General features: G+C 45.7%; 1 protein-coding gene across 2 annotated transcripts in view; it reads left to right on the top strand.

The window, feature by feature from the left end:
• DAAM1 (dishevelled associated activator of morphogenesis 1) overlaps nt 1-13,223 on the top strand; it is a 178,859-nt gene that overhangs the window by 63,994 nt on the left and 101,642 nt on the right. For both annotated transcript variants that reach the window (XM_008168243.4, XM_008168239.4), the window contains exon 2: nt 559-782. In XM_008168243.4, coding sequence (XP_008166465.2) covers nt 600-782 — 183 coding nt within the window. In that variant the 5' untranslated portion in view covers nt 559-599. The remainder of the gene's footprint in view (nt 1-558; nt 783-13,223) is intronic.

Raw genomic sequence — 13,223 nt, 5'->3', positions numbered from 1 at the left:
AAAGGTTGTCCTCTAGTGCTGAAAACTTTAGCTGACAGCATAGACCAGACAGAACTGTTTGCAGTACCAACGCGCTAAGTCTCAAACGTTCTGTAATAATGCTGCAAGAGGGCCACATGAGCTGAAAGAGTGGTGTAGCATGGGGCTAATTGGCATCAGAGTGACTTTTGACCTGTCTTGGAGTGAGATGATAAAAGATAGAGAAGGAATCAGAGGGCTTGGGTCAGTTCTTCTTGCAGCTCTCAGCGCTGGAACAGAACGGTGGTGTATCCCACCGTCTTTCATCTACAGCAATTGCTCACTAGCAACTTCTTGATTCAGCTACAGCTGGGGAGTGCGGGGGGGAGGGAAGATTATGCCCATAAGAGAATAAAGGTATCTTTTAATTAGCACAATCGTCAAGGTTGCTGGAACTGTAAATGTCAGACTGGAACAGAAATCTTTAGCATGTAAATGTCACGTTTTTGCAAGTTGTGTATGTTGGGTGCCTTTGATTCTGGGTCTCTTCTCAGTAGATCTTGGATACTCAAGCGTTTGCTGTCCTCTCTCTCTCTGTAGGATTTAGTAGCTAGAAGGAAGGGACACAGAAGATTTTGGCCATGGCCCCAAGAAAAAGAAGTGGACGGGGGATTTCATTCATCTTCTGCTGCTTCCGAAGCAACGACCATCCGGAGATCACCTACCGGCTTCGCAATGACAGCAACTTCGCCCTACAGACCATGGAGCCGGCGTTGCCAATGCCCCCGGTGGAAGAGCTGGATGTCATGTTCAGTGAGCTTGTGGTGAGTGTTGCATGTTTCTCGCAGCAGTGGGGTAGCTATTTGTGGGAGGGCACCACAGAAAAACATTGGGGGCCCCCCCGCATCCTGCTCATGATGTCCATGGCAAATCTCCCACTGATTTTAATAGGTGCGAGGTCAGGAGGTGTGATTTTTTTTTCAAATGAGCTTTTACCTGAAAGGAACGTCAGGGTTTGCTGCTAGTGGTGATTGTAAAGCCCTCTGTGCCTTGAATTCCCATTGGATGCACCGGTGACTTCCAGCCGTCATGGGGAATTCCATTGGTTGATACAGAGCTCCTGTAAAAGAGCATTACTCTCTCCCCACAGAACATGTGGAGTTTTGAGGCTCTAGGGCTTTCCATCTGCCACTCCTGGAAGAAAACCCACTCTACGGTCAGTCTTTTCCCCAGACCCCATTCTATTCATGGTTATTTCCTTTATGGTACGTTGCTTTGTTTAGGTCTGACAGTGTGCTTGAGAGGTAGATATTCCCTGCCCTGTGGAGCCTGGGCTCTAGTTCAAGCACAGATGATGCCATGAGCAACTGTAGTGCTTGTGAAAGAGAGTCTAACAGTGCCTGAGCCAGGAGGCCATAAGCATGTAGTGTAGGCTGGCATGGCGGGTAACTTTCCATGCACGGTACTCCCAGTGCAACCTAGTCAGTCCTCACCCGTACCCCAGTCTTGGACCTCTCCCAAGGGCAGGCTGCCAACAGAGCTGAATTTTGTTTGATTAGTCCCATCCCTAGCCCTGTTTAAACCTATCTCCTTGTCAGTTGTGCTTCCCAGGGTGGAAGGGCAGGCTGGGGTGCAGAACCACTGGTAACCTGAAAAGGGACTGGAATGGTTGGGTGGGAAGCAGCTAGGTAGATGGAGCTTAGGCATCTTGGAGAGGTAGTGCTCTGGAAGTAGAAATGTAAGTGGCTGGCCCAACTGAGAGTGGTCTCCCATTGCTCCATGGCTGCTGTTACATGGCATGACTGGCCAAGGGAGGACGGAGAGCATTGGCCGATCAGAAGGACCGATGGATCCATCCCAGTGTTGTGGCAATGCAGGTGGCCATGAGGCCTAAGCAGTAAATATGGGCATATCCTCTACTCCATCACTAATAGTGTGTTCCTGTTGGTTCAGCTGCTGCAATCTCCTCCTTCTCTGCAGCCCATGGGGATGTGGTAATCTCCCAAGTGGCATGTGGCTTCTTAAACTGTAATTTTGGGCAGCAGGAGTGAGGGCGGTGAGCATGAGCCTGAAAGCAAAATGGTGGTGTTTTGGTTCCTGTTCTGGCATGACAGTGCCTATGCCAGGCTGTCTCTTGGCAGGGCCCCACAGTATACCCAAAGAATCAGTGATTCTTGTGCCCTGTACACTCTGATTGGAAGGGGAAGGAAATAAAGTGCATGTAAACCCAAGTGTTAGCATTACAGCTGAGTGAAATTTGGAATTTCTGTCCCACAGGAAATGCCGACCTTTCAGCACTTGGTTTTTGTCCCAAATCAAAATGAAAAATTGAAATGTTGAAATTTTTCATGGAATAGAATTTTGCCCCAATTTTGACAGTCCTGAAAGCAAAATGTTTTGGTTTTTAGTTTGTTGAACTGACTCAAAACTAAGCATTTCGGGTCAGTTCAACATTAATGGATTTTCCCATTGTGGTTTGTTGCCTCATAGGAGTTGTATTTTGGGAGCTTGATGCACCCATTCTCCCATATGGGCCAGGCTTCCTGGCTAGAATGCATCTCCTGTCATGCAGCTTGGTCAGATGGGAAATCCGCATTGCACTGTGGGAGATGCAGTCTTTCAGGGAATCTAGCCCATAGGAGATATTGGGGCCTGTACAACAACTCCAATAAGGAAATACAATTTATTATTTTGTTGAACTGATTAGAAACATTTCAGGTTGGTTCAATAAAACAAAATGTCCAGGTTGAACCGACCCACAACAAAATATTTCCATTTGATTTTCCTGATGGAAAATTGAAAAATTTCAGCTAAATAAAAATCTTCCCGTGGAGCATCTTGATTTTGTGGAAAACGAGTTTTTCATTGGAAAATTCGTGGCCAGCTCTGGTTAGCATAGCCAAACTGAACGTAAGAGCATGCTATGAGCCAGCGCCAGCATAGCCACGCTAAGTCTACAGATCCATCTAGCGATGGGGGAGCCTCCCTGGAGAATTGAGGTTTGGAGGCTTATCAGAACCCATTAAACACCAGGCCTGGGATTCATACAGAATGCCTGTCTACCTGAGAGCTCTCCTGCCCACAAGCCCTGAAGGACATGGTGGTTTCTTTTTGCAGGGAAAGACTGTGCTGCTACCTCTTACAATGCCTTATTGGTGTATGGACCATTCTCTCCACCATGATTTTTAGGGAGGCAATTACACTCCTCCTGACTGGCCTCAGGTGATTGGGTGGTGTGGCTATAAGTGACTCCTCTCCTCCCTCTGCCCACACACATTGCTAGGGAGCAGCCACTCCCTGCTGTGAAGTTTTTTGTTTTCCCCTAACAGAGTGGGAGACTGAGCCCAAAATTCAGCCACTCCCTGTGAGAGGAGTCAGCTGTGGCCCACTGCTAGCTTCCTGATTGCATGAGGGCAGACTAATCCAATCGGAGGAAACAGCACCCATACCATATAACTGTGTGACCAGTCGCAACACACCAGCCCTGCCTGAAATTCAAAGAAACCATGTGGAAACCCTGCAGACAAGCTCCCACTTTTTGCTACCCTCTCTCCCCATTACAAATATCAATGAGAAACCCTCAGGGATTTTCCCAGTGTTTACAAGGTTGTTCCGATTTCTCTAACATTTTGCAAACTCAAAAATAGGCAAACTTTCACCAGGGAGAGTTTAAAAAATAAATAAAAATGTTGCTGCAAATCCTTTTGGCCGGCTCATCTTGCTACACCTAGCCCCTTCTTACCGCTCACAGTAACTTGTCAGTGTTGAGTATTAGATTTCAGCATTAGTTAAATGATTTGGAAAATGTCCCACTGTTTCTCTATAAGCCCACTGTGTAACATTTGGAACTGCGACAGGAAAAACAGCTAGGGGTGTTGAGCTGATTTTACGCTTGCTGAAGCCTGATAGGGGGCTGAAAGGTGTCTCTTTAAAACCCTAGCAGCCCTGATGCTGCCACGCAGTTCGCACTCGACAACTTGGAACGAGCGACTTCTTCCCTCTCTTTATTTGAAAGACGTTTTGAATCCACTTAATTATCTTGGCAAACAGGGAGGAGGTGATTTGAAATATGCGGAAGGAATCTTGAGACTTCACGCATTGAAGTTGATGTTAGGACAGGCCTAGAGTTATAGGGTGTTTTTCTAGGTTGTACTTGTTTATGGATTTGTGCCACGTATCAGCGATGGGATACGATTTGTTTTATAGTCGCACCCAGCGTCCCGGCTGAGATCAGGGCCCTGTTGGCTAAGCAGCGTGATTCTACAAATCAGCAAACATTAGTATGAGAGGCTAGCTTCAAATGTACATTGCTAGTGCTTTAGCTTTTAATCTGTAAAGCATTCTCCATGGGAGTTGGGAGTGGGTTTTTTTAAGGTTACCCATATTCAGCCCCTAGTTTGACTTAGGGAATCCTATTGTTATTGACGAGAGTAGCACCGAGGGCCCCCGCCAAGATCAAAGCCCCAGTGAGGTTCAAGCTGCAGGTGTAAATTCCAGCTCAAGGCACCCATCCCCATGCTAGCTCTGATCAAGCTAGCTCACTAAAAAAGCAGAGTGTAGCCGTGCGAGCACAGGCAGCGGGAGTGGCTAGCTGCCCCAAGTACATGCCTAACGTCTCAGGTGTGCCAGTACTCAGGGCAGTGAGTCCCTCCTGCTGCGTGTGCTCTACTTTTAGCACTCTGGCTCGATCAGAGCTACAGCAAGTATGTCTGCTTGAGTTGGGATTTATGCCAGGGTAGAGCTATCCACAAAGAAGTTAAGTGACTTGCCCAAGGTCACACAGGAAGTCGATGGCACAGTTTTAACACAGATCTCTGGAGTCCCAGTCCAATGCATCTAACCATAAGGCCATCTGTCTTCACTGGCTCTTTCTAGCCATATTTCTCTGCTTTTTATTGTTCTAGACTTTGGGACCTTGTGATGAATTGCTTCTTCCCCCCGCTCCCCAAAAAATTAAAATAGAATTGGGATTTAAGCAATATATATCTGATATTTTAGTCTTGAGACTTGGCAGTACCATCTGGGAGCACTGATGGTGAAATAAGACTAGCCTTTATTGTTGGGTGAATCATACAGCAAGCACCAGGAGTTGCAACTTCAGCAAACTCGGTGTTGCAAATCCCATTTAATCTCCTCTCTAATGTGGCAAGTCCGCTTCCTTTGGGTCAGTCCTGGAAAACTCATCTGGGTTGGATGTTTAGGATGTGACTATTAATCTGCAAACCTGTCACATTCTTAAGGTGAGCAATCAGCGATTGTTCCAGAGCAAAGTCTGAAGACCAGAGATTGTACACTGAATGCGTGATGGAGGAGTCAGTTGCACGGGACGTTGGCCTACCCCGAACTCGGGTTTGCCAAAGGCTTACCTTCTGCTACCCACCGCACCCACGGTCTTTATTGATCTTGGGTGCAATGCAGCTGATTTTAGCTGGTGCACCGAGACTTCCACAGTGATGTTTGCTTTTAATCTAATGATACCCTGAACTGTCTCCAGACCTGTGGATATGCAGGCATTTCTCTGGAGGAACAGCAACAAAATGGGGAGCCAGATTCTTTAGGTAGATTGTTAAGCTAATGAGGCCAGTTGTGATGGGTTGGATCACAGAAACCCCCTTGGGAGCTGCCAACAGATGTGCAAAGACTACCCCTGCTTCTGTTTTCCCTGCCAGCTCAGGACTCCAGCACCGTGTCTTGCTGAGCCAGCCACTCCCGTCTGGCTCTAACACAGATCCAGGGTCTGAATCACTTGTCCCAAAGCTGCAGGTTTACCTGAAGACAGCTCACAGAAGTGCGCTTGTCTTTAGCACTCAGATGCTCAACTCCCAATGGGGTCTAAACCCAGATAAATCTGTTTTACCCTGCATAAAGCTTATGCAGGGCAAACTCATAAATTGTTCGCCCTCTATAACACTGATAGAGAGAGATGCACAGTTGTTTGCTCCCCCAGGTATTAATACATACTCTGAGTGAATTACTAAATAGAAAGTGATTTTATTAAATACAGACAGTAGGATTTAAGTGGGTCAAAGTAGTAACAGACAGAACAAAGTAAGTCACAAGCAAAATAAAATAAAATGCGCAAATCTATGTCTAATCAAACTGAATACAGATAATCTCTCCCTCAGAGATACTTCAGTAAGCTTTTTCTCAGACTGGACACCTTCCAGGCCTGGGCACAATTCTTTCCCCTGGTACAGCTCTTGTTGCAGCTCAGGTGATAGCTAGGGGATTCTTCATGATGGCTCCTCTCTCTCTCCTTTGTTCTCTTCCACCCCTTTATATATCTTTTGCATAAGGCGGGAACCCTTTGTCCCTCTGGGTTTCCACCCCCCCTCACTGGAAAAGCACCAGGTTAAAGATGGATTCCAGTTCAGGAGACATGATCACATGTCACTGCAAGACTTCATTACTCTCTTGCCAGCACACACATATACAGGAAGACTCACAGGTAAACCCAGCCATCTGCAGACAATGGGAGTCATCAAGATTCCAAACCATCATTAATGGCCCACACTTTACATAATTACAATAGGCCCTCAGAGTTACATTTTATATTTCTAGTTTTAGATACAAGAGTGGTACATTTATACAAATAGGATGATCACACTCAGTAGATAATAAGCTTTTTAATGATACCTTACAAGAGATCTTTTGCATGAAGCATACCCCAGTTACATTATATTCACTTATTATCATGTTTTTATAAAATCATATAGACTGCACAACGTCACCTCTGGAGGAACAGCAACAAAACGGGGAGCCAGATTCCTTAGGTAGATTGTTAAGCTAATGAGGCCAGTGTCTAAACTTCTGCTCCTAGTGATCCTGACAGGAAGAGGACAATTCATACTGGCTGCAAAGGAAAATCTAGCAGACTGTGGCCTTCTCTGGCTTCGAGAACATGAAAATATTGCCATTTTTGCTGGCAGACATTCACTCTTCCCTCTCTTCCTTCCACACCTCATCAGTGACTTTGCAGCTGGGAGTTGTGGGAATGCGGCTCCAGTGGGCACTAGGCTCCATCTGAAAAAGTTCATTGTCTCTTGTTCTGTTAGGGCTTCAGCGACCCAGAGCCACCCAAGGAGGAGCAACTGTGTAGACATCGGCCTCCACAAAAGCAAAGTGTTCCACTACAAGTTAGCTGCTGTGTGCTTCACAGTTCTCTGGAAACTGTTCAGGTGCTGGGACAACCTGCAGGGCTTTCCATGAATGCAGAGCTTTGACTTTCAAATTTTGCTGAAAATTTTTTTCATACTTTAACCAAAACAGTCCATTGTGTTCTATGAGCTCTAGATAGGAAGAGTTCATTTCCGCTTGGACCTACTGATGAGGTATAGCCCCAGCAGGCAACATTGGTTTGTTTTATACTGTTGCCCCTTTTTCAGATACCTGAGTCCCACTGCTGACACCAGCATTGCCCCTCTGCGAAATAGTAGCAGAATTCTCGGGCCTTCCAGGTTGGCTTCCCATTGGAGGAGAAACCAGTGACATGGATTCTTGGTATAGTCACACTGTAACTTTCTTTATTTCCACATATACACTAGACCTGGAAAAGAGGCGGGCATCTCAGTTCACGCACCAATGCATGGCTTCCAGGAGGCTCATCTTTCTCAAGAATTGCTTTCAAATACAGTGAATAAAGTAGAGAGCAAATTCTCTGCCATCTTCACAGCTTCTCTTAAAATGCTATTGCATATCGAGGCTAACAACAATATAGCATTTCTTCAAAGACTAAAATCTTGTTCGCACACTAAGCAAAAGAATTTTCAAGTCTATGTGTAACAGCACCATCTGGTAACTTCTACCATAACAATACTTCACACTTCATGCCTGCAACTAGTCTTTCCATCAACTTGGTGAATGATTGATTCCCTCACAGATCCTTAGTACCTGCTGTTATGCTGAAGTTGTACAAAACGTGGAGTGTGTTGTGTTGCACAACATCCCCGGGGGTTAGTTAAGTATTATGTGCACTTCACAGGTGGATAGAGGGAAGCACAGAGACGTTAAATGCCTTGCCCAAGGAAGGTCAAAATGAGTTGGTGGCAATAGATTGGAACTCAGGAGACCGGACTCCCAATCCGCTGCCCCAATCACTAGATTAATTCTCCAAAATATTCCCTGACGCAGAGGCATTTTATTGTGGCTTGTGCTGAAGGCAGTGACGAGGGCAGGGCGGATAATTTAGTGGATATGGCTGGATGAAGATACTTCTCCCAAGGCACGAGAGAAACCGCTACCGTTTAGCTTGTGGCTGCTGCAGCATGCCGTCCTTCCTGCACACCGTTGTCTTAATAAAATCATAAGAATGACTCCAGTCAGGCTGGGGAGGAGGACTGGATGTCGTGGGTGTTATGTCCCAGCCCCTCATTGGGAATCGGATGATGCTCTCTGAGCTGCTGCTAAATGTGGGCTATTAAGTTGCCTGAAGAACAACTTTTTGTTTATCGTTTTCTTTTGGGGTTGCACCACAAAGCCTTGGCTAAGGCAGGGCCGCATTGTGCTAGGCGCTGTCTGAACGGTTAGCAAGAGACTGTCCCTGCGCTGAAGGGCTTGCCATCAGGAAAACGTGCAAGTCTTGGTGCTGTTCTGTGGATGTCACTTTGGCTTCCCCCTCCCCGAGCAGCAGGAAGGTATCTGGTGTGTGAAGAATGGTAGGTTGGGGAGGAAGCCCAGCTGAGAGGTAGCAACACAATGGGACACAGTTACCAGCACAGGTTACCAGATTCCCAGAGTGTCTGCTGATAAAGGTTTTACCCTCCCCCTTTAGATAGCAGGATTGGCTCCTCAACCAGTGAGAAGGTCCCTTCATCCTTTGTCTTCTCCTTGCTCTGAGCTTTTTAAGTGGTGTTGGATGTGTTCACTGCAGAATTGGTTACAGCAACACTATCGTCCCATAAATAAAATACTGTAGCAACATGCAAGAAAATGGACTCATTTAACCACTGAATCTTCAAGCAAGCTGGTGATCTAGGATTGCTTTGTTTCCCAGTGGGGTACTTCATGCCTGGAGCAGGCTGTGTGAAACCAATTGTATTCTGTTTAGCATCTTCTCCATTGTTTTGGTTAGAAGCAGTTGCCAAGTACTTGGGCCCAGATCCTCAAGGGTATGTGATACCACCTTTGAGGATCTGGGCCTCTATCCCTTTTGCTTGCATGTTCAGTGAGCTGCCTCGTAAAGAGGTTTCAAGCGGAGATACGGTAGCTTCTGATGTAAGGCATTTTGCTCCCCCACCTTTGTTAAAGGGGCATGGGGGAGAGGAGAACTTGCCTGCTTCCAAGAGCAGGTGATTCTAAAGGTGCAACTGTGGTGAAATGTCCCAGAGCCTCTCGCCCTGCATCAGGCTGACTCATCTTTCCAGCTGACGAAATCCAAACATTCAGAGGGATTTTCCAAAGTGCCTCAGTGACTCAGGAGGACGAGTCACATTTGAAGGTTGATGAGACGCTTGCTTCTAAATCACTTCGATTCTTTGGAAGATCCCACTCACCGCTCCCTATGGGGCCAGCCACTGCCACTCCTTGATGAACCAGGAATTCAACCAGAGCAGTGTTTTTCTTTTCTCCCACACTTCTACATCTCAAAAGCTGTGGAGCACAAAAGCTGTGGAGCAAATAGCTGGGAATATCAACGATTCTTTGCACTTAAGGGTCTGTTCCAGCCAGGCCAACTGGAGCTAGGGATGCTAGGGAGGTAGGACGTCTCAAATCATTGAGATTAACGCTGCATTACCTTTTAAACTGCCCATCGTGTTTATATTGTGCCGTTGGTACTACTCTGTTCCTACCATATGTGAGGGTCGTAAAATGTATAATCACAATTTTTAATCCTGGGATTTCATACGACTTTGCGAACACTGCACGGCTAAGCCTACATGCCATCATCGAACAGCAGCCAACAACGAGGTGGAACACGCCATGCATTTTAATAAGCCAATCATGTGAAGGCTTCTGTTTTGTACGACTCCATTTTGATTACTACGGTTTTATGTGCATCGGCGACTTTGAGCACTTTTGAAGGATTTCCTCCACACTCTGTGTTTGACGGCATTGTGTAATGGGGCATCTGCTGAGGCTTCACATTCTGCATGTACAGATAACTTCATAGCGAGGATGAGAGAGAGGGAACAAACCCCCTGGGACAGATGTTAGTCACATCACTTCATGAATGACTGGAAGGCACTCAAATGCTATCATGGTGAGGGTGGTCTGATGTAGAATAGAATGGAGTCTTTGAATCCAAGGGCCTAGTTGCATACTTGTTCATGGTATCTTTAAACTCTGATCCCAGGGCAACTAACTACTAGTGGGGAAACTGTTGAAGCTTCACTTTTTGAAGTAGTACGCTAGCTGCAACATTACTGTGTATGTAAAACTTTAGCAGATCAATAATTCATGGCTTTCCTCTGTGGGCTCTGAGAACGGCAGCCCTCCCTCCCAGCCACTAGCCCCTTAAGCACTTAGTTATTTGATGTTTATCTTTGAATGTTCATGAACGTCTGTACAGCAGTGGGCATGCTAATGCTTGTAAATTAATAGGTTTTTTTGAAAGCTGCATTAGCAATCCATTAACTTCACTAAGCGTTCAAAATGCTGTTTAGAACTCAAGATTGTTAATAGAAGTAACATAGTAATTAGAAGAAGGTGATGTATCAAACACTGTATGTGTTAATAAGAATGGCAACTGGGAAATTATTACTTGAGGTTGTAAGTAAAATTGATCCGGCTAGTAAATGATTTGGCTCTTTTTGGTTTCTGGTGTTTTTAGTTTTTAGTTTCTGGTTAGAAGAGAGGGTGAAAAATGCCCATGCAGAAACCATGGCATTCAGGCAACATCTGATGTATCAGAGGCAAGGCAAAGCTTTCATATTTAAAGCTTACGTGCAAACGAATGCTATGGGCATAAGTGCTATTCCTAGCCACGTGGTCACTGCACTACCAGGAGTTGCATGATGTTGAGGTCCCCTTAGCCTGAGAAGACCCAATGTAAAACACCATTTTATTCTAATATTATTTAAAATATGTCACATACAAAAATGGAGATGTATTTATTGCACAAATCAAATGCAGCTATGAGACGTTTAATATTTGCCCCATTGGGTTGGATTCTGTGGACCTCATGGGCCCAACTCCCATTTGTGTACAGCGGATCCTGTCATTGGGTCTGCTGCATACTTATTCCTGAGAAAAGTCACATCGGTGTTAGGAGACACAACGGAGGTCAGAGAATCCTGTGACACTGCTTCTTTGCAGAACGAGGGTTTGACTTTGGTGTCCTGGTAATAGTGTGTAAATGACCACAAAATAGCTTCAAGGATAACAGAGTTCTCCCCATTTTTATAAAGTCTTTCTCCATGGTTCCTCTCACTTAAGTTGTTCCCTCAAGGGAACAGGAATGGGGGGCATTCTGATGGTTACTACTTGAATTACGGTAGCACTGACGGTCTTAAACAGAGATCAGGACTCCATTGAACTAGGCACTGCACATATACATCCTGAGAGGCAGGTGGGAGGAAAGATTATATTTCCTATGTTCTAGATGGAAAACTGAGGCACAGAGAGAGTAAGTGATTTGCCCAGTGTCACACAGGGGGTCTGTAGCAGCACCAGGAACTGAATCTAGATCTCTTGAGTCCTTAAGCAAAAGACCAGCCTTCCTTTCAAATGTAAATTCACTTCTTGTGGGGAAAAATCAATGGTCGGTTCATGTGTTTTCTTAAAATCACTCCAGGAGGACACTGCAATGCAAAGACTACTTCAGTGGGATGCCCAATTCCCGCTTATTAGATACCAACCACTTGGACAGCTGGGTTTTGCTTGTTCTCCTTCCAAAACCTAGTGATTGCTCTGTATTCATGATCTATATATTTGTTTGTCTTTCTCTGCTCCGCCTGTCACTCACTTGGTAATAACCCCACACTTGTTTCTACCACCTTTGTTTTACTCAATCGCGAGTAATCCCTTAAATATATGTTTTGATCGGTAACTGTCTGATCTAGAAGTCACACACCTACTCATCTAGGAAATGAGAAATTTCTGCCCACACATGTTCTACAGACTGGAATAAAATAATCCAGTGCGAAGCTATATCTCAGCTGAACAGCTTGTGCAATTGCAATATCTGTTATACCAAGGAATGCCTGCGTGCTGTTTTGGTAGTTGTAAGGCCTCACTCTTCCAAACCTGTAATTTTGTGACGGGACCGTAGTATAACACGGTGTGAACACGGGTCGCAGGTAGAAGGCTAGCAAGGAAAGTTTTGCTTCAGAGAAAACGGCTCTCAGGTGGAAAAGTGACACATTCTACCCGTGAAGAGCCTTCCATGCTGCACACAATAGAAGAGAAGTGCAAGCAGTGTGTGTCTGGATAGCTTGGTCACTAGGGCATCACACTCGTAGGCTACATGTACACAGCAGCTGGGAGGTGTGACTCCATCTTGGGAAGATGTACACATGCTAGCTCCTCTTGAGCAGTGTGGCCTCAGTGGAACAGGGGGTGACTTGGGTTTGCTGCCTGAAAACATACCTAGGATCTCTGGTGGGGTTGTAGTCATCGGGCTAGCCAGACCCATGCCGCTGCAGCCACGTTGCTATTTTCCACACTCTCTAGCTCAAGTCTAACTAGCGCATTTATGTCTTCCCGAGCTGGGAATTGCACCTCCCAGCTGCAGTGTAGATGTCCCTTAATTCTTAATTAGTTCAGGTCCCTCTTCAAGCACAAATGCTTCTGTGCTGGCCATTGTTGGAGACAGGAGATTAAACTAGCTGGACCGTGGGTGTGATCTAGTCTGGCTATTCCTGTTCCTACCTGCTCTGGTTTTGTACTGTGTTCCTCATGCATTAGTAAGGATCACAGGCGAGAGTGAATGGAGATAAGTATTGCTTGGCTGGTCGTCCGGCTCAGGGATAGCCTGATCAGGGAGGAGTTTTGCTAGAAATCATTCTTGGTTTTCCTCCAGATTTCTTGTTTTGCAGATTCATAGGAAATACCACGATGGAGTTGTGATACCAACTTCATGTCCATAGAGTTGGTTAAGTAACCAGTTTCTGTTGAACCAGAAGTTGTACGTTTTCTGTGTGTAAGTGTATCCAATATCCGCGCCGTTCAGTCCGCTCTCACTGACCCCAAAGGTAGTCTTCTTCAGAGCACCATGCAAAGAAAGGGAATCTCAATTCCCCTGGCCCTAAGGCCTTGTCTACGCTAGAAAATTAGGTTGCTTTAACTACATCTGTCAGGGGCATGAAAAATCCACACTCCTGAGTCGT

Source organism: Chrysemys picta, chromosome 4, assembly GCF_011386835.1.
Source record: "Chrysemys picta bellii isolate R12L10 chromosome 4, ASM1138683v2, whole genome shotgun sequence".
Taxonomy (NCBI): domain Eukaryota; kingdom Metazoa; phylum Chordata; order Testudines; family Emydidae; genus Chrysemys; species Chrysemys picta.
This window is presented reverse-complemented; position numbering and strand designations above follow the sequence as displayed.